Here is a 24,914-nt window from a genome sequence, read left to right as displayed (position 1 = left end):
GCGGAGGCCCCGTCCGGCCGCCTGTGCGGTGCAGCCTTCGAGCACTGGAGCGATGTGACGGCGCATCGCGCTCTCGGCTGTTGATGGTCAGCCCTGAGTTTTAGCGTGGAAATGGCAGGTTCCCGACACACTGTAGAAGTGATGGAACAGTGAATCTCCAGGGCACTCAGAAACCTCACAGCAGTAGAGCTCACTGGCTCAGGGGGGCACTTAATGTTATATTTAGCATATTGTAATTCTGTGTAATTCCGTGTGATGCTGAGTTTTTGTATAGCACTGCGGAAAGGAAAGAAAAATATAACGAAGTCATGAGTTGTAAGCAGAAAATGGCCTCGAGCAGTCCTTCCACAGCCCTAAAGTACGGGTAACTCTACTCCAGGCACTTCAGATTGGTGATTGTCTCACTAAAAGCCTCCCGGACTGAGGTCTTGTGCCTCTACAGACAATGTCTCTCATTATCTTTATAGCCTTAACATTTAAAAGCTGCCATTAAAGTATTACATTTCTTTTCTTACCTGTACAAGGCAGAGGGAACAGGTTTTCCTTTTTTATTTTGTTGATCCTCAGACCCAAGGGAAGCCTGATCCCTTCTTAATGTGCTTTATCTCCCCATAATAGGAATTCACAAAGAGAAGACTTAAAAAAAACAGAACTAAACAAGAAACCCCCAAATATACACACTCAAGGAGCACGTTTTCAGTATGCACAATTTTATTTTCTAGTTAATGTGTACAATTACTTTTCAAGTGCAGCTTTTTAAAAGTGTAAAAAACCTTAAAATACATCTCCAAATTTAATACCTGACATGGAAAGACAGTACAGTAATACTCAAAATGCATACAAAAATAGTTCTTCATTCTACTGGAAAAAGATAAGCACATCTAGTTACACTACTTAAAGATGTTTTAATTAGTACAAAACTAGAGAATTTTAGCTTAATTGTAAAATCCATTATTTTGGTATCCTTTATTTTGATGGATACATAGAAAATTAAGCACATAACCACTTAGGCATTTGAATGCATTCTGCATGTTACCTCTTATGCTTCTATACCACTGTAGGCTTTGAGAGAAATGCTGTTTTTCAGAAAAAGTTTAACTGGCACAAAATATCAAATTAAGAACCACCATGCCTAGAAGAAATAGAAGGCCAAGAATAAGTGCATTTCATCATATTTTATCACAGTCCCAGATCAGATGTCATATTTGGAAAGGAACTGGAAGACTGTTGAGTACTTAATTGCTTTTTAAATACTTGTACAGATAAGAACTTGAGAAAGTTAAAATAATAAAGTAATGACATCTCTGTCAAGTAAGAGTCAGTACTCAAACTTCACAGCAGAGATGTTTTCTTGAGGGAAAATGTGTGCTGCATAACAATTAACTGAAAGCTCACTTAACCAGGTAGAATGCTTTACTTTCTACACTTAAAATGTAAATCTGTTTTAGAAAAGCAATACAGCTTCTAAAAAAACATGTCACTGGCCCTGTGCACTGGCAACTGTTCCAGTAGTCAGGTTAAGAGGAGTTGGGGTCATGGCCTGTTGGGGACTTCAGACCAGTAAGGCAGGCTGAAGTGCCAACCTCCTGTGAGAGGCTGGCAAGGGGACAGGTAGAGTTAAAAGCATGAATGGTCAAATCACGGGCTGGGCTGAAGTATTAGTGTCAATAGAAATTAATGGCTCCATCTGAAGAGGTGCACAGTGGTCTGATTTGCCTCTTGAACACTTGCCTCATTCTCAAATGGTGGAGATGCCCATTCCATGGACAAATTGCCCATGTCCATTGTGAATACAATCTTGCTGTTTGCTGGCTTGGACTGGAGCACCAACATCACCTACATTCAAGTGTCTGTGCTGAGAAATTTCACTGTTGTGAAAGCTGAAGTCTGTGCCTTAACTAGAGAATACAGATGCCAGTTTGGTCCTGTTACCTATTGTGTAAGATACTGTCCAAATGGCTGAAGTTTATAGGATATTTTTTTCCACTGATATTGACAGAGTTCACTCAGATCCTGAAGCCAGAATAATTTATTTAGTGCTTAGCTTTTCCACTGTTACCTGCAGCAGAAATCTCTGTGCAGTGTAATGTGGGAAAATTTCTCTGATGTAATCAAGTAAGGAGAATTAAATATACTGAAGCTAAATTTCCACATTAAGTTCAAGGCATTTTATACCTGGACATTCCTTACACTTCAGGGTTATCTGTTTCCTCACAATTCAGGAGTTTTTACCCATTTAAAAAATAATGTAATGCTAAAAAACTTAAGGTAGCAGTCTGTTTTTCATCAAAATACATTTCTTCTTCATGAAAATTAAGAACATTAGTTAAGGATTAAAGTTTTGCTGCTCAAATATTTATCTTTTGTAAATTATTGCACTTGTGCATTATGAATTTTCATATGTAAAAGAACAGCAGCAGTTTGATGTAGAATATTAAAAGAAAAAGACTCTATAAAAAATATAACTATTCATTAAACAAAAAATACACCTATATTCAGTTTTTTAAAAAAACAAACCTCAATGCATTCTGACTTTCTTGCTTGCACTCAGTATCAGCCTGTTTTACAGATTTCATTAAGTACCCAGGGACTAAGGTTTTCCTTAATTTATGTCATGATCTGCCTCATGATGAAAATTATGTAACCTAGCCAAAATAATCTTCTGTCTGTCCTTCATTTAAGGGATAATCATTAATAGTAGTGCAAGACTTGCTACAATGGGATTAATACAGAACTAATTAACCCATACACAAGGGTCTTCAGAAACTCTTCCTATTTGAAGTGTTACCATAGTTCAGTGCTGTTTCCTGTTCGTGTGACAGTTTCACCTGTCACCTTTTTCAGTGCTCTAACTACCTGCAGCAATTTAAGGAATTGCTTGAAAAAAATTATCATGATACATTTTTCAAGGCTTGTCAGCACATATTCTCTTGCTAATGTTTTAGAATTCAAACCCTTGGCCAGCTAGAACTCCTGCCCTTTCTCTAGGCTTTGTACAAATACTGAACAAAAGGCTTGCCATCCACAAATTTTTGTCTCTTCCACTCTCCTGGGTAGACCACAGAGCAGCTTTTCATCCTACACACTGATAAAAGTGTAGTGCAACTTCTGCCTGACTAGTCCCAAAACTGAGTACATATTTAACAATAGTCTTCTGATTTTTATTAATATATATTACAGCAGAAAGTGCTTGCAGAATCAAGGTCCAGAATATTTCGGGGATAAATTTAGCTAAAATCTTGAGAGTTACAGAGATCTGTATAATTCAGACAAATCAGGGTTTTGCAAAGTGCAAAGATTGGTTTCATAGCAGAAAATGCTGGTGTAGATAGTACTGGTGCATGAATATTGCTGTGTGCTCACAGGCGGGACAGTACCAGCAGTCCTTCAGGAAGCAAGTCGGCGCATAGCCTAGAGAAATGGGTTTTAAAAGGTGGAGAGAAACAGGCCATGGTTAGTTGTCATTATACACCATCTGGGAAAATTACATGTCTGTGTAAACTAAAAATTCAGTGAAAGTATAAAGAAGGTAACTTCTGTAAATGGTGCAGATTGTGCAAGAAGCTGTCTGCTGTGTTAAAAGGAGGAATGAAAGGGGAAGGTTGATCATCATTTTGGACTCTGGTGCCTCAAGCCTTACAAAGTCTTCTTTTAGGCACCCAGCTTGTGTTTAGATCTATTTATCAGCCTGTGTAAGGCAAAAGTAGTCTTAAAGCAAGAGACATGAGGAGATACTTAAGCAGATATAATCTAGTACCATCTCAAGAAAAATGTGAGTTCCTCCACTTAGCACTGACATTCAGTATCCAGAGAGGGTATTTATTTATGGAGAAGGTACCTGTTGAGGGCCATACTCTCCCAGCACCACTCAAGGCTACAGGCAGAGGGATAAACACATTCAGTTGTAAAGTGCATACCTCTTCCTGCACATCAAGCTCATCATCAGGCTGGCTGGCTTCTGTGAACTCTATGGGTTCTTTAGACTCCTGCATGAGTGAAATCTTGGTAGAAAGAAATGAAGAAACATGATGAGTTACATGTTGTCCATATAATTGAAATTGATTTTTTTACTTTGAAGTACCTTAAAATGACTTCTGCCACTTGGAATTCTGAGTCTGTTGTTAACTTTCCTTGACAAAGATGATGATTTAGTTCAGCTGAGAGGAACTTACAAATTGCAGAGCCTTTGGGCCTGTCTCTGCTCACATGACTAGTTATGGCTTTGTAAAAATAATAAAATCCATATTTAATAAACTGCTGTATGGCATTATAAAAATGTTAATCTCTACTATAAAAATCAGTATGAAAAAGTTATAAAAAATAAGGATCCTATCCTAGTTAATTGTAAGCAATATTAATTTTAATTGCTATTTATTCATGATACTGTAATAGTGATTGCTGGGAAAGGAATTGTGGTGAAAAGAAAGGAGGACATTATATGACCATTTTTCTGGGGCCTTTAAATGCTACAGAGTGTAGCAAATCTTTATGTACTACAGAGTGTTCTGGTTATCTGAAAAAAACCACAGAATACAATGAGGAAATGCAGAGAAAAGGGCAGCAGGAATGAACACTAGTGTGGAACAGCTTCTGTACACATCCATTCCAAGTAGGGCGAGATTATAGCTTTGATCAGAAGTCTGTGGAGTGTTGGGAAAGGGACCAGGGAATGATTATTCATTGCAGCTAACAATCCAAAAGTCCAGCAGGCTTAAACCAAGCAGGAAATACTTGTCATATAATCTAAAATTAGAGAACCCATCTCCACAGGATAGTGTCACAGGTTCCAAAAGAAGTATTACAGACACATTGAAGAAAACTCCTTCTGTAACAATTAAATGTATACTGTTCCAAATGCAACCTCCAGCTGATGAGGTTCTTAAGGTGCCAGTAGTCAGAAATTAGAAAATGTGTCTTATGATGAAGTGTTTTTCATATGTGCTGTTTCTCAGGCTCTTTTCACTAAAAATCTTCTGGAGTTGACAGACCCTTCCTTTGATCTAGAAAAATACTCGTACTACAGAAGCTGCCCAATTTACTACACTCTTTTTTTGTACTACAGTTCTAGGTCTAGTTTTCAAATGTGCCACAGAAACTTCAAGTGTGAGCTAGATGATGGAAGGAAGGGAAAGGTACTGCTGGATATCCTTACCTTCTCCAGTATGGGATCCTGGTTGTCACTGTATGTCATTTGATTCCTTATGTAGAGCACAGCATCATGGACAGTCAAGAAAAATATGTCTTTTCTGACAGTGTCATCAAAGAAGGCACCCCGTTCCAGCTGAGATATAAGGTTATCTGAAAAAAAAGAAGTCATAACAGGTTTATACAATATGAAGTAATTTGAGAAATAAATGTTAAAATACATGGTTGCAACTGTCAGAAATCAAATGTACAGCCAAGTGAATCCATCAATTATAGTTTAGTCTTGACTCTTACTTTCTATATTTCCTTTACACCCCACCATTTTTTGTGTCCCAGTGGAGCCAACAATGCTTATCAGTGTTACAGTTCACATATTTATTAGTGCAGATGCTATCACAGACAATCTAGAGATCCCTTCTCATTTTAATTTTATTCTTTGCATGAGTGAAAGTAGAAATACGTGGATATTTACCTTGATATGAAGCAAAATATACTCTTACATCAATTCTCTCAAACTCTTTAATTATCTAAAAAAAAAAAAGTTTACAACAAGGACATCAATAAATAAAGTCTGTAGAGGAGAAAATACATATATGTTTGGACATCTGTAATGTATAGGCACATACACTTTATTTTTTTCTGATTGTCTTCATTCCATATAGTACATTTTGTTTATTCATGATAATTAAGGTACTGCTATACTTAAAGATCCAGTAGCTGAGTACCTGTTTGCTGAAGTGGCCTATTTTCAGCTGTGTAATGGAACTACCCATTTTACACACACAAACAATGCTGCCTGTTAAGGCTGTCATTCTGTTCTCAAAATTCGAATAATCATCTCTCCAAACGAGACCACATGGGCCTGAGCATGCTTTATTTCCCTCTGGGCACCAAAAAATAATCGAAATACTTGGCCTTAATCTTTACACCTCATTTCCTTCTTTCTAGGAAGGAATATTATGTCCTTATTATGTACTGTGAGTTTGAAGATTAATTAATGAATGTTGATGAAGCACTTGATACTGGCCATAGAAAATACTATAAAGAAATTAATCATTCTTCCTTCATAATTAAAATGAATGAATAAATAAATCTTGTGGCTAAAGACTGAACTGGGATGTTAATATGAAATTTTTACTACCTCTGTGTTGAGTGAGCATCATCCTGTGCCCAGATTAAAGCAGGAGGCATGTGGAAAGAAAATATATAACTAAAATATTTCATAACATATGCATATAAGGGGACCACATTTTAAAGTATGTACTTTACTATGCAACCTTCATATTGTTCTTTTAATGCATTTTTCCCACTTAAAATACACACGCCACCAGTATTCTACCTTTTGCCAGTATTTTTCATATTTATATTTTGATGTTATTTTTCAATAACGTACTTTTTAAAACTCAGAAATTAACTTCATATAACAGCTCTTGATTTACATATTACTGACTGGTTTCATTTTCATAGAACATCAGAAAAAAAATGTCCTTACCGTTTTTATTGATCTCACAGCAACAATATCCAAGAAGGTTACTGCTCCAAAATCAAGAATGAGACTGTGAATGGGCACCTTGGGGATGTTTACTTTGACTGGGAGTTCTGAATTCCAGTCCACCTGGATCTCTACTTCTTTGGTGGGAACTTGAGGATCCTGATTGTCTTCAGGTTCCTCATCAGTCTCAAAAGCTTCATTGTTAATACCAGGTTCACTGATGATGCCATTCTAATGAGCAGATAATATATGGAATATAGAATTTAATCATGGGGACAGTTTGGGAGTTACAGAAAATACCTCCCTGTGGTACCTTCTGTGGAAGGAATTGACAAGACAGACACTTGTGACCAGTATCCCCTGCTCCTAATCCTGGTACTGTGGTTAGCATAACTAATGCCATTTTATAAGGCAAGAAGCCATTCTTTGTGGCTGAGCAAGTCGAGTATTTGTTCAATTTTCCCTCATTCTCAGGCCCTGTGAACCAATTAGATCAAACTGATTTCTTCCTCTCCCTACCAACCTCAAGGTTCCTGGGCACCAGGCTGATCTCTCCCTTCCTTGCTGGCCTTGAAGGTCCCAGGCACGTGGACAACCAGGTGTAGTTGGTGATCCCATCAGAGAAAAGGGTAACAGTGCACAGAGCACTGTCTGTGGCAAGTCCTGTATGGAAAATTTGGACCAAAACTGCTGCTGACAGTGAGACACCCCCAGGGGCCAGGGATGCCTGCACTGTCTTCTGTTTTCTCTGAGTATTGGTGACTCATCTTCTTTAATGTAATTTTCAAGTCTAGATTATGATTGTTGTATTGATGCATCAAACCATGTATTAAGATCTGAACTGATCTGCAGCGGTCCAGGTAGTTAGAAACGTTAGAAACTCTTAAGTTAGGTTCTATGTGATTAAAACTTCAAGTTAAGTTGTATTATAAATTCTGTGTGCTTCTTAAAAACTGTACTACCATGTAGTAAGTCACACTTTTCATCTCTATTTTAAAGATGAGTACAGAGTAATTAATAATTAAGCCTTAACTAAAAAGCTCAAACAGTAATCCTTTGAGAAAAAATAGAAATAAATCATTTTTAAAAGGCCTACCTTAGTAGCTTTTAATTTGCCCTTCTTGATTAGCTTTTGTATTTTCCTCAGTGCTTTGAGTCTCTTATTATATACCTTGACTGCATCAAATCCCACCTACAGAAAAAGGACCAAAATTATTTAACTTCACTCAGGTATAATTCTGAGGAAATCTCAAGGATAGTTACAAAGCTTCCAAACACATAACTTGTCACTTACCGTGGATTTGAGGCTGCTTTTCAGTCCATCAATGTTAGCATAAAAAATTGGACTTGAAAACTTGAGAATCTTCACACCTTCTGGTTCTATAACCTGATGGCAAGGAATATAAGGTTTAACAGGAACAGCCATATTTTGACTAATAAGAAACAGTTCCACTGTGCCAACAGTTCAACTACATATCTAATTAAAAAAAAAAAAATTGCATGGATTTGGTGATGATTGAGAGGTTTCTGTTTTTAGAAGCTTACAGCCCCAGCATGCAAGATGGACCAACCATCTGGATGAAGATGATGCTGAAATTTGTTATCTTTGAGGACTCCACTTCCAAACTCACTTTGTGTACAATATGCAAGGCACAACCTTTTCTTACACTGACGTGTAGACTGAAGGAAAGCAACTCTGCAATGACTTACATTTTTGTAGTCCTTGACCTTCTTGTAGATGTCTGTGCCAGGAATATTTCCAAAGCCTCCCCATGAAGGACTAACAGAAATAAAAATACAGTGAAGGTAAATGTCATGCTTGGGCACTCACACATTTGAAGGGATTGCTGTATACAAACTGTCTTTGACTCCTGAAGTTTGCCTTCTCATACCAAACTAACAGACTTGCAGAAGTGTTGCAGCTATTTTGCGTCACTGTAGTGAAAGGGCCTTTATAAAAACAAGGTACTTTGGTCTCAGCCTACTTAATGCACCATTTTGATTTAACAGCTGAGTGAACAACTTGTTCAACTGGTTTCCTAAAACAGAAGAATATTTTGAAAGCAGATTGGTTTGCTTGAAATTTACAAAAACAAATCTTTTTACACTGAATAAAAATTGATGGCTTTTTCCCATTTCAAATCAACTGAAACACATTTATATTATTTTCAGATTATGTAAATCTTTTTTGTCCAAGCTTTGTAATTTTTATTTCAGTCAATAACAAAACCAAAACGTTTTGCAGTCTCTAGGTATGTATTTGACAGTTGAAGCAAATTGTTTTCAAGTTTGTAAGGCCTCATCTCCCCTTTATATTTTAGTAACATTATCTGAGTTAAATTTTGGAAATTTTTTTGAGGCTCTTCAAATTTCGTTTTTTATAATCTACAACCATGAAATAATTTTCACAAGGCTTTATTTTTAGGCATTTGCTGACAGTACAACCATCCTTTGGTAATGCTAGCTACCATACTCTCTGGACTGCAAGCTGAAGGAAAGAAGTTAATGTTGTATTTTCAAATAAAAGATCAATGAAAAATAACAAGATGACCAAATAAGGTTCTTCAAATCCACCTTTTCTCACCATTCCACTACCATATATTTTTCAGCGGCAACAAATCAGCCAGAAGCACAAATATTTTTCTTATTCTCATGCTTACTCTTGCTCTTCTTTTACAGCCATACCATCAGTCTTGTATAAGCAATAAGTGAAAAAGTTATTGGCATGTGCAACATACTGTAGTAGTATTACCTGCTGAGAGTTACTATAATGATTAATTACAAAAGCCATCTATTTATATTTGATCTAGAATGCTCCTGTCGCCTTTCAGAACTCAGTTATGTGGGTGCATATAAAACATATGGCTAAGTACCACCAGAGTGGCCAACATTATATGAAATACTGCTAAAATAATGCAGCTTCTCTTATATCAGTGTAATTAAATGTTAGCACAGAGTGTCTTGTTCTAAAAGAAACAGATTTTTAATTTCAAAATTTCTGTAAACCCAAGCAGATATTCTGCCACAAATCATCTTGCTTTTCAGCATATTATCTTCCTTTTTCATAATATAAAAATATGAATTACTTCTGACAATGTATTACTTACAACTGAACTCTCAGCACAACTGTCAGCAATCCAAACAAAAGGCCAGCAAGTAGTCCCAGATCAAGTCCCAGAATGATGGATGCTATACATGTAAAAACCCAGATCATCTGGAGAAGAAATAACAAATGTAAAGTATTTTAATTTTTAATTAATTTAATATGACTCCTGGTCATGCTGAAGAAACACTAGACCAGATAATATAAGAAACATATTTTAACTTTGGAACTGATTTTAACAGACTAACAATTAGCTGACTTCCATACAAAAGTCTTCTTCCTCCAAGATGCTTTCATCCATTATTATCTTACTAGGCATAGTTAGCTTTTTAGGAAATAAGGGGGTTTTCAACGTAACAGTATTTTTTAAGGACCTGATTCCTTTGGTGAAATTAAAGGAGATACAGTTAAACATTGCATTTACTTATTTCTGATGATGGCAATCTTTGTTAATCTTTCTTAAAAATTGGAAAGAATTTTTTTTTACCAAGATGTAAGATACTGTAAGGTGCCTCCCATGCAGACACATAGGGAAGGAAGGGGACACTCAGTGTCACTCCTCAGTGACATCTAAGAATCAGAAAGAACTGTTGCAAAGAGAGGTATTTCATATTAACAGCTTGATGGCATTCTCCAACATCTCCACTGAATATTCAAGCAGAACAGTTGAAGTGCACTCCTCAGTTCTTTCCTACATCACTGCCCATGCAGTAGACTCAAATTTTTAAAAAGTGAGTGCTTGCACTTCTCACTGAAGTCAGTGAGATCTTTTGTCTATAAATCGGTAAATGATTGACTAAAATATTTGAGATCTAAGACAGGTACTGCCCAGTGATACTGTAAAATCTAAGCACAGTAAGGACTGAATGAAAAAAAATGTCTTCCATGCAGTATTTTCCTACCCCAAGAGCCACAGTGAAGGTCTGTTCCACAGAATATACAGTGGAAGATGTGAGCAAGTACCCTGAGATATGGTTATAGTGGTTCATAAGAAAAGTCTCATCCCTTAGCATGCCACATGAATTCTAGCTTGGATTAGTCTTGCCACAACAAGAAAACATATTTTCTGAAGACTAGCTGAGATTATTTATGCAAATGGAATGTTCATGTGGTAACAACATAAATATATGTACATGAATTAAGGAAAGGTCATTTTTTCTGACTCATTTAAATGGTGCAAAAGATAAAATCAGAATGGTAAGGGTGGCAACAGGCCATCTTTATTTTGTTTTTCAAGCCATATCAACAGAAGATGGCTGTAAACTATGGAAAAGGATATGAAGGAGTTATCACTGTACACAAATACCCTTATTGGCACCTTTACTTTAGGGTTTAGGGAATAAGGAAGATTAGCAGAATACTGACCTAAAAATGGGGAATTTTTTACTGACCTCATAGCATTTAGACTTTGAGGATGCACATAAAAGTTTTCTGATGTTAACTCCTCAAAATCCTGTTTATGTGGCAGTTTAGAGAAACTTGGATGGCATTGAAAGGTAAAAAACCCCAAAAATGGACAAAAACCTTCAGGAGAAAAAAAAATTAGGTTACTTACAGCATCCACTTTATTCTGTCTCCATAGACGGGGAACATCAAACACTTGCATGAACATCCCTTTCAAGTTAGCAATGACTACAGCTGCCAGCACAGACTGTGAAGAAAAATAATGAAAAAGGGGTACTCAGAAGTAAAGATGCATATTAAGATAGTGCTCAACACGACACACTATAAACCACAGCCCTGTCTGGAATCAGTCACCACAGTTTAAAGAGGGGTATTAATCTTGCCCATCACAGTTGAGCATTTGGATCTGATGTGGCTGTGCTGCAGAGGAAGAGTACAGTACCTTTTGTAAGGGCTCTAGCAATTTCCCCAGGGCAACAATAGAAATCAAAACGATCCCAGCTGAGATTATACCAGCAACCTGCAAGGAACAGTGTTTATAGGAAATTAACTTACTACAATTCCATCATCTGTTTTGAGGATTACAAAGAAAAAGGTACAAACAGTTGCACATTACATTTCTTTAGGAGTGGAGAGACCTGCCAAAGTGTCATTGTGTTTAGGCATATGTGGGCAACCATAATGCACTTCAGCTAATACAGAGGGAATTCAGTTAAGCAGGAAATCAAAACAAACACAAGGTAGAAGCTCTTGAGGGGTTATGTTACAGAGACAGATGAATGGAACAGTCTGTGTGTAAGCTGGAAAAGGAGCTGTAGTTTTTCACCGTTAAGAACCACACAACTACTTTAGTGTGGTAAAACAAAGTAGTTTACTCAGCATGACAAAGATGTTCCATGGCTGATGGTGCATGGCAAACTGCAGTGCTGCTCAGGCCAGCACATGGGAGCTTAAAGATACCATGGCCAGCTGGGAGAGATTTCCTCTCGCATCCTACTGTGACAAACTCAGTCTTCTAATTGGAAATTAAATTCTGGGGAACTAGAGTTAAAAGATCTCTGCTCCCTAAGGTAATTCGTGCTATGTAAAACTTGATTGCCCTCTTCTGGCAGAGCTACAGAAATGATTCACTACTAGAGTCGAGCTGCTAAGACAGCCGTGGCTTTCCATGTGCCAGCAACACAATCGTTTCAGGATTGTTTTCATCTCACGGTGAAATCTGTGCACTACACAAAATTAAATTTACCTATGCACAGTTCTAGTAAGAAGAGGTCATTACCTGAGTCTTTCCACCAGTACTTTCTTGGACTGCAGTCCGTGAAAGAGCAGTAGTTGCAACAAAACAAGAAAAGGCACCTGAGAAAATGTTGCTGAGCCCAAAGGCAATAAATTCCTGAAAGATAATTGCAAAATACTGTAAATAAAGATGCCCGAAGACAGTTTTTGTATGGAGAAAAACAATAGCTTCTGCAGTAGTTGATAAAGTAGGCAGCACAATAATATTAAGAGTATGAATTAGTAATAGCTGTTAAATGTTTACACAAATGCCTCTTGTGCCAGTGCAGCTTACCTCTGTTTGGAAACCAACACAAAGAAGCTGGTATGCTCCCCCTGGAGTGGACACACTCGTCTGAGTACAAAGGTGTTTAAAGCTTACTTCCATCAATGTTATCAAACCTAACATTTCTAAGAATTGCACTGGAATAATTGCATCAATAAATGGATACTGGAATAAATTTAACTCCCATCAGCCTAACAAATTATTTTGATCAGAATAATAGTCTGACTTTAGACAAGCCTTCTAATGCAAAGCATTGTATTATTAGTAGAACTATTAAGGAACTTTGCAATAAAACACAATTTCACTGAAAATTCCTAGTTTGCTGAGTTAGAAGTTTTTCACTCTAAGCATCCCAATGAACTCATGCTGAGTCTCAGGCAGCATTCTCATAGATTTGCCCCAGCATCACAGATGCCAGCACCTGCAGATGCTGCTTTTTCTGCTCAAGAGACAAAGACCCTTGGAGCTTTATGTCCTGGGATCTAGGCCATTCCTCTGCTGGGAAATAAAGAATTTGGGAGCTGTCTGCAACCAGCCCCATATAATTCACAGAAACATTGTTTTCAACAAACTGACACAGGCACAGGAGCTTTTCAATCACTGCAAGCTTTTTAAAATATAATTTAAGATTTGATTTTGGCTGTCTCCCTTCTTTTCTACAAAATTAAATTTCCTGTAAATTTTCATTTAGCTCTAGCTACAAGAGCAGGAACAAACCTAAATTATTCATGCCTATTTCCATGTAACCACTGTGATCTGTGAGAAAATATTGGAGGTATAGTTCCCAGTGTTCTTAGGCATTAATAATTTGGATCTATTAAGACAATATAGACACTGGTAGGTAACAGTATCAACCCATCCTTCAAAATTATTTTACTACGTGCTTTTATGATGTTATGTTACTTTAATTTCTCCAGATCAAATAAACTATTTGCCCGTCATCCTGAGCTGCATTTAACCTTTACTACATGTAAAATTCATAACATAGTATTGAAAGGAAGGCACTTTGCTTTTATAAATGAATTCTTCTACTACAATATTTAATCAGTACCTTTGAAGCACACCACTGCTGGCAGAACAACATAGTCAACAACAGAACAGCATAAACACACTTCTAGGATTACGTATTATACTTTGATATTTAATAAACTGAAAGCTGGTGCATTTTGGTCAACTTTAAGACCAAGTGTTACAGATACAACCTCTGAGGATTGTAAACTGACAAACAGAAGCATAATTTTCTTACAAACTGCAAAACATTGTTTCCAAAGTCAAACTTTATGTAATCCATTTGTACCAAAATGAGGGACTCATTAAACAAAGTACTCATCTTATCTATTTGTTGTATGAGGGCATTTTCTAATTTGCTCAAAGGATAAAATTAAAAATCAGCGTAGATGCAGGACAAGGAAGCTTTCTGACATTTTAATTCCACACCATGGGCAAGCAACATAAACCCCCATAAACAAATGCAAGAATCCTGTAAGAGATTGTGATGCACAGCTCATGTCACATTCTAGCTATGTGCCCATAGAAACCAGTGCTTAAAGCCATTTAGAACACAGCTACTCCAGTTCATATGCTGGTAGGCATTAACTTTTGTGAAGCTGCAGGACTGATCTATGAGGTTACAAGTATAGTTATATTGATGTAACTGGTGTCATGCTGAGAAGTACAATAATTTATTAACTGTAAAGTTCAGCTCATTCAAATCCTGCTTGAAGACTAACCCTAAATAAAGCTGACCAGAACAACTTTTTAGCTTGACATTGCCTTCATCTGCCCAAGCAACCCACCTCAAAATATGCCTTACAAGTGGAAATTAAAGTAGGTTTCTAGGCCATGTTAACTTGACATCAGTAAATTCCCCTATACAGCCCCACATACATAAAATTCCCCACATACAGCCCTTTCAGAACTACTGCAGTCACTAAACCAATACAGAAGGAATGAAATAGTATGAAAAGCCCATACTAAAAATGGATCTGGCTCATCTCTATGTGGCCATTTCAGCTATTTTTTTTCCCAAGAGTTGAAAGAATTTCTCCTCTCAGGCTTCAGTGCTTGTCTGAAAAATGTGTGTGAATGGTGTTTCTTCCATTTGGCTACATAAGTCAGTATATTTTACATTAACTATGTTTATAAACTATTTTGGTAACACATACCTGGTTTCCATCAATAGCGTAGTCATACTTGGTTGCATACACTTTCCCCACAGACACGGCAATAGCATAAGCAACAATAGCAATGGAAAAGGAGGCTGCAATCATCTGGGAAAACAGGCTGACATTTGGAGGCTCAGGAGGCAAAAATCTAGCATTTAGAAAATATATTAGTGTTACCAACTTTGATTGAATTCTGTTCTTAGCAGAACTATCAAGGAGTTTGAGGCCAAGGCATACAGCTTGCTTATAATATGAAGTGTAATGTTTCAAGTTAATAAAAAGGTGGAAACAGCCCATTGACATACAGAACACGCTTATCTAGCTCACCCCAGCCCAAATCCTGATGCTATTAGTCAGCAACAAAGCTCCCATTGTTCTCAGCATGACTGAGATTTGGCCTTATGATAGCAAAGTGAAAAACTACATTTTTTGAAGCATCTAATAAAGGACGTATTGAATAGTATGATGAATTACATAAATATGTTAATGACACTTCATACTATTGTTAACATACTTCTTCAGTAAGGTCTCAGAAGCATTTTATCCCCTACTGTGTTTCCACAAATTTTAATTAATTAAGCCCTGAATACCAAATGGAATGTGAAGGTTACTACTGTGAAGTGCTCTGAATCTTTCAAGTGGAAGTCTCTACCAGTGTAATCTTCAACATCCTTGGTCCTATGAGTATGGAAGTGACAAAGCTGATTGGGATAACAGTAGCAACATGAATATGAACCGCAGTGGGATAACTCAGGATTACAGAAATTAGGTCTATGCAGAATCTATTTATTAAAAATCCTTAATTTTTTTAAACCATTTTCCATAGTCCTATAGTCACTTCATGAGCAGGAAGCAATTAATATTCAGATGGACTTAATGAATTAGATAGACATTCCTAAGCTCATTTTACAGAAGAAGAACATATTTAGGTGGCATAATTGATAAAGCCAGAAGTAAAACACAGAAAATCTCCAGATCTGAGTTCTAAACTCAGGTTACAGCTCTCAATGTTTCCTTTATGCATTTTCTCCTACTACAGTCATTTTTAGCCAATTAAAATAATACCTTTTTCCCCCAAAACAAAGACACTCACCCTCTTGGAATGCTCTTAACAATGCCTGCATTGTATTTTTTTTCCAAGTCGGCAGCATATGAAATGCCAGTGGCTACTATTGTCTGTAATAAAATAAAACAACAGTTTTAAGACTTAAAAAGACTTCCTGTCTTCGTGTAGCTAGACCCATCCATTTAATCTATTTTCAGCTTTTGTTATATCCTTTGCTTACCACAATAACTTCTATTGGTATAGGTATAGGTATCTTGTGTTTGAACCGATCGTTTATTTCTTTAACTACCATGCAGACAAAAATGGTGAGGAGTCCAGCAATAAGATCTGCAATGTTGGTGGTACCAATTTTTTCAAATGTTTCAACAAGAGTCTGAAAAATAAAAATGACAACATAAAACATGCCCATGTCCACTTGAAGGATGTGCAAATACTCATGAGATGATCCAGATGCATGGGGTTTTGGAGAAGGCCAAGTAACTTCTTCATTCAGGCCTGGAGAAGCCTGAGGAAAATGTATTGTCAAGGTGCTACAGGATCAGTAAATGGATTTAATAGCAAATTTAATGGAAAAAACCTAACTGCAAGAATTGTCCACATAAGGGGCTTTGGCTTCCCAATTTTTAGTCAATTAATACTAAGTAAAAAGAGCTAACTCTCTACCTGTATCACAGCAAGGAAGGGAAGATCTTTAACTTCTTGATTTTGACAAATATTTTTCTAAAGGGAGCTAGCAGACCCATGGACAAAGCTCTGGTTCACTACATGCCCAGTATGCATGGTCTGTGCCTTACATGGTTCCTATTTCCACAGCTGACAGAGAATGAGTATGAGCACACAGGTCCTACCAGGCTGTGGAGGATCCTGCACTTCAGAAAAGCAGTCACTAAACCTCACTGTACAGTAAATTAACCCTCCCAGCAGAGTTCAGCCCCAAACTGGAGCACTCACAACTGGGTGCAATAGGCAACTCCCTTCTCTAACCCTTCCTGTGCCCTTGCTTGATCCCACTGTTCACTACAAGTTATTGTACAGAGAAAACATGAAGGGATGATTACAGAAAAGTCACAAATTCTCCTCTGTCCTCCTCCTAAGCATCAGAGTAGTTCTCACTTGCCTCCTATCTCCAAGAAAATGTAATTACCCCATGCATAGTGAAGCAGATGTAGCAGAACAATCCGGTAGAAAAGGAACTAGAAACAGACTTCTCCCCGTTAGCTCCCCCACTAATGAGCTTTTATTTTTAACATCAGAGGAGGTTTGCAGCAGCAGCATCACTCCCATCCTTCTGAACAGACTTTGGTTTGGAAATACAACATCTAAGTGCTTAATCAGCTATGTTTTCTAAGCTAAAGAAGAAGCCTTTCTGAAACACTGAATCAGACACCCTGCCTCAGTTGACTGAAGCCATTTCTTGCCCATTCTGCTGTTTACCATGCATCCCATAAGAAAGGCTGACCACCTCTTGCACTGCTTCACTTCACAGGGAAACAGTAACTTCCTAACTTTAGTTGTGGGTTCTGCTCATGTTGATGTTGCAGCTTGTTAAACAAAACTATTGCAGCAAGTCCAAAACTTGCTGAAGCACACACAGCAAATCACTGGTTGAGCGGACCAGAAATAACAATTTCTTGCTCTACGTGCACCTGCAAACACATTGATCTGGCTCACCTGCAAGAACACAGAAGCTTTGAACTTTAACCTAAAAAGTCAGCATCCCCCTCAGGCTTGCTGGAGCTGGAAGAACCATGTAGTACTTTTAAAAAGCTTATTATACTAAATACCATCCATTCAATAAACAAAGAGATGGGAAAAAATGCTGGATTAACAAGTCCATCATTCTGCCAGGTCTGCTGTAAGGTCTATTATACAGTACTTTGTCTCATCTAACTTTCCTTGTTCTGAGGGGAAGAGTTCATTAGTTCTGAAAAGGCCCATAAGATAATTTTTTACCCCCACAAATAGTCCTCCAGATTTCTTTTTTAATTTTTACCTTGCTGCTCATAGTTATATTCATCCTATTATTGTTAATCTAGATGTCTGTTGTATTTTTGCTAGTCTGCTTGCCAGAACTGGCATGTAAAATGTACAATTTTTTTTTCCTAGAACAGCCTCTTTTAGAAATCTGCTATTCTAATATGAAGTGCTATGAAGATCTAAAATACTGTGAACCTGGATAGATTCATGCTGAAGTCAGCGACACAACTCTGAAAAATTTCCTGGGAAAGGATACTATTCTGTAATACAAGACCTCTAGGAATTCAGTATTTCTGTAATGCAGCCAAAGCATTTCTCCATTTGAGCATTTACTATAAAATCACCATATGGAGTTGTGACAGTAACAGTCAGCCTCACATTTGCTGACCAACAGGTAACTGGCCAAAGGCTGGGAATCTGTATCCTTCAGGTATTCCCATGCACGGCTGCAGCATGAAATGGAGAACGATTCCCTTTACTAGAATGACCTGTTTGTTTAAGTGTAAAGAGCCTTGGGACTTGCCAGCTTTGGGAGATGACCTGACAGGGTTCATAAATGACCAAATTCTTACTTCTCAGTAAGTGAGAAAGCAAGGGATGGGAAAAAAACTGTAGTCTCCAGAAGTGAAAAATGGTTTGGTTGGATAATCACATTTAAACTCCATGTGAAAATGTGCTCTGTCTGAAAAAGACTTCAAGATGGCAATTAGACTTTCTGTCTGGGGAACTCCAAAGGCAACTACTTAGAGCCCCACAGCTATAAATTAACAGCTGCAGATCTTCATGAAAGTGAGAACTAAAGGAATGCCCTATACTTATCACCATATATACAAATTATCCCTGTGTGAAATGGAAGCAGAAGATAAGCAATTACAGTAATTTCACGATTACAAGCTGCACTGACTATAAGCCGCATCTCCGGGTGTTTGCAACATTTTGTTCTTTGTTCATACACAAGCCGCACCCAATTATAAGCCGCTCTGTCGTTCACAACGAGGACCCGCGTGCAACAAAGTTGCCAAATAGTAACAGAGTTGCGGGATCGGGGTGTTTACTGGCTCAGCGCGGGCCGTGTGGGCTTGGCCCACTCAGGGTTGCCGACAGAGCCAGGTGGCCCAGCCCGGCGCTGCCGCTCAGGGCCGGCTGCCACTGCCGCTGGGCTTGTTCGCCCCAGCCCAGCGCTGCCCCACGGTGGCAGGGGGGCAGGGAGCCCACTGGCACCCGCGGTGGCGGCAGTGGCAGGAGGGAAAGGAGCCCCCCCGCTCCCGCGGCAGGGGGGGACAGGAGTCTGCCTGCTCCTGCGGCGGCAGTGGCAGGCGAGGACAGGAACCCCCTACCTTCCCCCCGGGCCGTGGGGATGGCAGCACAGATTCCCCTGCTTCCCCCCGGGCTGCGAGGCCAGCAGGAGGGAGTCCCCTGCCCTCCCACCCCCGGTACTGCTGGCACAGATCCCGGCTCCACCCACCGTGCAACAGAGTAACCAATTTGTAACAATCGCATAAAGCTGGGTTTTACTGCCAGGTGCTCGGCTCAGCACCCTGGCTGGCACTTCTGGAATTGGAAATATCGGAAAATTATTCACATATTAGCCGCCCCTGAGTGTAAGCCGCATTTCCGGTGTGGGAGCAAAATTTTAGTCAAAACAGTGTGGCTTGTAATTGTGAAATTACTGTATATAAAAACACCTGTCATAAACCAAAGCAGATTAGAAGAGCATACTTACATATATTATGGAAAGGACACCATTATAATTTTTAGTTGAAACATTCAGAACTATTTTCAGTTGTGACACAAGCACTTGAAAAGCAGCTGCAGTTGTGAATCCCCCAACTAGTGGATCTGCAAGGTACCTCACAATGAAACCAATCTGGAGAACTCCAAATATAACCTGGAAGAATCACAAAGAATAACAGCTTGTTAAATAACAAAAAGGGACACTTTTATTTGGAGATTTTTTATGCTTTGCTTTTTCTTTGTTGATGCAGAGTCTTAGGAGCGTATTTCCCCCATTTCAGCCTAGTGGAGTTTAGTACCATCCATCCAAGGAAACAAAGTTGACCGGAAGAAATGTGTGAAAGGAAGCTCCAGGGTATGCACCATTAGTAGTCATGCAGGTCTTCTGGTCTGCAATCACAGAGCTATTCTGCTCTCTGTGCTCACAGTCATGCTGTCAGAGACTCTAAACAGAGTAAGAAGTTCTTAAAAGTTTGCAATAACTTTCTTTCATTTTTGCGTTTTAGTACAGGAAAATGTCCGACTGCCATAGCAGGTATTTTCCTGCCATTGACATTAGAGCAGTGTCAACTTTGTGTCTTCAAGTCAACTATTTTACCTGTAAAATCCCGACCAGGAATGTAAGAGTACTAGCAATCAGCACTCTCTCTGCATCTCTGGACTCAGTGTCTATCAGTACCCCAGTGCCATTAGTCCCTGTAGCATTACTGCCTTCTATGAGAAATTTCTCATCAGGGGCCATGCTCAGTACAACAGATCCCACCATCAAACTGACTACTGGGAATGGACCTGTAATGACAAAGAGAACACATTAAAGTTTAACACACATTGAAAAAAAGCATTTATCAGACTAGTCAAGAAACTCTAGATCAGAAAAACCATGTAATATTGTAATTGGGGTACATTGGCAATATTAGGGGGCCAGGAGCTGCAGGCACTGCATTACATTAGACAAAACTTCGGTGCCTTCTTTAAATACTGCTCCTTCTTTAAATAACCCATGTTGTACATACAGATACAAGTGCAGTTTCATGCTTTGCTTGAGCCAATTTAGGGCTGTACCAGGGCCAAAAGGTTGAACATGTTCGACACACTCCAACTATCTCCCTTGTATCAGCATCACAACCAGACAACACAGATCACCAATCCAGGTTAAAGTAATGTTTATTTCTTTAAGTTTTGGGGTTTCTTTGTTTGCTTGTGGTTTGGTTTTTTTTTTTCTTTTTTTTTGGTTGGTTGGTTTTTGGGTGTTTTGTCATAGTCAGTTTTCAGCTGATCCTGCATGCCACATGATCAGGAATCCCAACACCACAGTTGTGGCAGGAACATGATCCAATGGGTAGGCTCATATCTTTTGGCAGTATTGTACTATTACATTGGCCAAAGATGACTGAAACTATACTTTGGTAAAGATATAGAGAAAGTGATCATTGTGACAGCAAAACACAACATAAAAGTCATCCTATTTATTGCAGTTATTTACTAAAATTATGCAGAAAAGGAAAATGTTAAGAAATGTCTTAAATTAATTTTACAGGTACCTTAGAAGACACTTCATGAATAAGAGCATTGGGAAAAGCATAAAAAAGGAGTGTTGGTAATCTAGAAAGTAGGAATGCCACCATAAGTAGACAAAACAAGTCAGATTTGGATAGCAAATATGAGCTGCTTGGTAGGGTAGGAAGGGGCTAACAAAGTTGAGAAAACATAGAGAGACTTTTGATGCAGGAGAGAAGAAAGCTGATGAAGAAGTGTAATATGCCAAAGTTCTGGGAGGGGAAAACGATGTGTTCTTGGTAGAGATGAACAAGGAAAGACTAGATTTTGTTAGAATTAAGAAAAAGGAACTTCAATGATTAAACTGTAACAAGAATTTTAAATATAAGAACTGACAGCAAACAAACTTCATATTCTAAAAAAAGTATTCAGAAAGAATCAACAAGGTTTACCCCTGATGTGAGGACCTAGAGTAAGGCTGGAGTGCATACACAAGTTCTGGGTCTCCAGGCAAGAAGATACTGTCCACAGTAATGAAAAAAAGGATGCAGCAAGTAAGGTTTGTAGAGAAGACTAAAAGAACTCAGTTTTAGCCATCTTGAGCTTTAGCTGATAGCCAAAATATCTGTCATTCATACTGCCTACTGAGGCCTTGATCTTGTCATTTCTTACATAGAGTGTAGCCAGACAAGATTTAAACTTCAGCACAAATTCAAGCAAAAAGCAGTGGCATACCTGAAGTTAGCTATTATGTACAATTGCCTGTATAAAGAAGAAATAAGCCTTAATTTCCCACCAATATCAACATTCACCACAGCCAATTTGTTTCAGAAAGTAGTTCTATTGCATGAAATATGAATGTCTGCAGTAAGGATTAACACTTCGTAATAGGTAATTCACTGTAACTTGAGTGTAATGTGCAGTTACCAACTGAGATGTGCCTTGATGTTCCCAGGAAAAAGTATGTCAGGATGGGGAAAAAAGCAGAATAGAGACCATATCCAACAGGGACTGCAACCAGCAAAGCATATGCCAAACCTGAAATGATAGATCATCAAAATATCACATTTAAAATCTCTTAGCAATCTACTATCTTGTCTAGAATAGACTTTTAGAAAGATTTACTCCTTTGGTCCAGATGCAATTTAGAATGTTTTGTTTGTAAGTCAGTTGCAGGCACACATGTGAGTGAGTATCAATGACTGTAAATGACTGTACATCCCATGCTGGCAGCTGAACGAGTAAGTACTGAAAGATGTTCCTATATTTGATAGGCAGTGCAATACACAGGCTGAGATAGGAAACTTAAGTGGAGAATGTTGTTGCAAGAGTGTACGCCTCTTGAGAGAAAAGGAGGATGTGTGAAGGTCCAAGTTACAGACAAATTTCAAGAGCAACACTTTGAATTACTGCATTGTAAATATGCTTCAGTATCTTCAGCTCTTGTGGAAATAGGACCACTTCTTTTCCCAGTAGCAGCTTAAAAACTAATCTTCCAATAGCAAGTCACATAAATTTGAGAGTCTTGGTTCTTCTTCCTTTGCATACCTGTGCAAGCTGTCAAATCCAGTAAGCAATTAAAAAAAAAAAATTGCCTTCAAAATCATATCCCAGTTAGCCAGCGTATAGTATTCTCCTTCAAAGATTCTCCAAAACCTGTCAGAGTTCAAACACCAGAAGTCCTGGTCATACCACTGTGACTGATGGGACGACTGCAAGCTGGGAATTAGGGATTTCAGAGACCTGAAGATCCTCAAAGCCTCTTTTTTTTGCAAATATTTTGGTCGATTTTTCCCAGAATGCATGTTCTAAAATTCCAGATTTTAAAAAAAAATATAGCTAGGTAAAGATTTGCATTAATTTCTTTTTTCCTTTTTTCTACTTTTTTTTAATGCATAGGTGGCAGACCAGACAGCATATTAAAAAAATTAGTTTGACAAATGGATTCTAATTAAGGGAAATCAGACCACTGAAAAGAAATAAATAAGGAGGTTATAGTATGAGCACAATAGCTGTTACAAGTAATATGAAAGGTCCATCTAGCCCAGTTCATTTAAAAAAGGCACAGGGATCCGTTAACTGTGCCACTACCTTTAGCGAAGACCTTGCAGCTCTGACACTCTTCTTTGAGAAAGAATTACTTTCTTTATTTCTCAGGTCACCCCCTGCCTGGGGCAGAAATTTGTAATGCTTTTGTTCTGCCAGTCTCTGCCTTCCTAGCATGCTCCAAGGGAACAGACAGGAGGAAATACTTGTGTCTAATCGGGAATGCGTAAACTGCTTTCTTTGTTCCCAGTGTAAATCTTTGTCCCCTTCTGCAAACACTTAATTTCCATTGAGGGAAAATGTGGAGTTGACACAGCTAGTTTTGCCTGCTGCAGTCCTGAAAAAATTGTGATAATAGTATAAGAACTCCACTGAGATTAAAGAAATGGGTGTGGTGGATGTGTGAGGGTTATAGTCAGTCTTGTCTCAGATAGATGCTGCTTCAGGCAGGATTGTTCTGTCCTCTGAATCTTCCTTAAGTAGCTTATTTGAGCTAATTTCTGCTTATTTCTGCCACTTTCCTATTTGTTCATCTACTGAAAGCTTTACTAATAAATGGAATAAGGAAGTAAGGAAAACGTAATATTGCAAGTCAAGTATTCTAATTATCATCAAGTTTAATTTTTTGAAAGATGAATACATCACCACCTCTTTGAAGGTTGTCTTCTGCAGAGTCCTGAACAACCTTATGAGATGAATTTTAAAGAGGAGTAGATATCAAGGTTGCATTATTTCTGGGGAATAACTAGATTTTTGTTGGCAGTTGCAGAAGAACTATAGGCTTGGACAACCAAGAAAGAGAAATAAGACCACACAACCTATCTGATTTACTGCAATGTAATTAAAATTTTAACTATCAAAATAAATACTCTTAGAGGAAAATGTCTGGAAGAAAAGGTAAATACATTTCTGTAGCACACCACAGGAGATTTAAATCTTCTAGCCAAGGAAAGAAAGAGAAATAAATTAAAAACATAAATTATTTATTGCAAAATAATACCTAATATCTAGTATTAAATAACAAGCCTCAGATTTGTAATTCCATCTGCACAGCGTCCCTGCGTTCGGCCGGCTCCCTTCTAGGGGCGCGCTGGGGAGCGGCGCGCCCGGCTTTACCTTGCAGGGTGGCAACGAGGCCGGTGCTGAGCCCCGAGATGATGTCGCTGATCAGCCACTCTTTCACCCGGTAGTTGGGCAGCCACTCCAGGATGGGCAGAAAGGACTTGGCAATCTGAAACGCCCTCTTCCTTGAACATCTGCGAGAAAACAAGTGATGAACGCACCCCACGGAGACCCCCAAGAGCCCCAAAGTGACAGAGAGCTGAGCTGATGCACATTTAAATTTAAGGGGCAGTGAGTGTCACAGTCCTGTCTCCCGGACAGACGGGGCACGCAGCGGTGTCCAAAGCGCGCTCCCTGAAGAAGCGCCCCGCGGGCAGCGCCGCTTCCCCGGGCAGCAGCGCTGTGTCTGCTCGCAGTCTGGCGTGTGGGGCACTTCATCCCCGGGCGGGTGGAGTTAGTGGGCGCCGGGACGGCGCGCCCCCGGCTCCCCCCGCCGCCCGGACCCACCTGCAGGCCGCCTGCGCCCGCTCGCGGAGCGTGGGCGGCAGCGGCGGCCGCCGCTCGTTCTCCTCCTGGAAGCCGGGCTCGCTGTAGATGGGCCGCGCCACCACGTAGTGGCTGAGCTCGGCCGGCGGCTCGGCCGCCCGCCCGCCCGCGGCCAT

At 38.9% G+C, this 24,914-nt stretch overlaps 1 protein-coding gene across 1 annotated transcript; it reads right to left on the bottom strand.

The window, feature by feature from the left end:
- Nucleotides 1–689: 689 nt before the first annotated feature.
- On the bottom strand, nt 690–24,914 carry SLC26A4 (solute carrier family 26 member 4). Its single transcript, XM_033058814.1, has 20 exons — nt 24,760–24,914; nt 24,307–24,446; nt 22,072–22,182; nt 20,246–20,436; nt 19,637–19,801; nt 16,157–16,309; nt 15,964–16,046; nt 14,871–15,018; nt 12,424–12,537; nt 11,587–11,664; nt 11,296–11,391; nt 9,745–9,851; nt 8,348–8,417; nt 7,932–8,024; nt 7,734–7,829; nt 6,638–6,868; nt 5,618–5,672; nt 5,153–5,298; nt 3,918–4,001; nt 690–3,411 (listed from the first exon to the last, which is right to left on the bottom strand). Exons 1-20 carry the CDS (start codon nt 24,912–24,914, stop codon nt 3,388–3,390), a joined length of 2,340 nt encoding a protein of 779 aa, XP_032914705.1. The 3' UTR covers nt 690–3,387.

Source organism: Catharus ustulatus, chromosome 4 (genome assembly GCF_009819885.2).
Source record: "Catharus ustulatus isolate bCatUst1 chromosome 4, bCatUst1.pri.v2, whole genome shotgun sequence".
Classification (NCBI taxonomy): Eukaryota; Metazoa; Chordata; class Aves; order Passeriformes; family Turdidae; genus Catharus; species Catharus ustulatus.
This window is presented reverse-complemented; position numbering and strand designations above follow the sequence as displayed.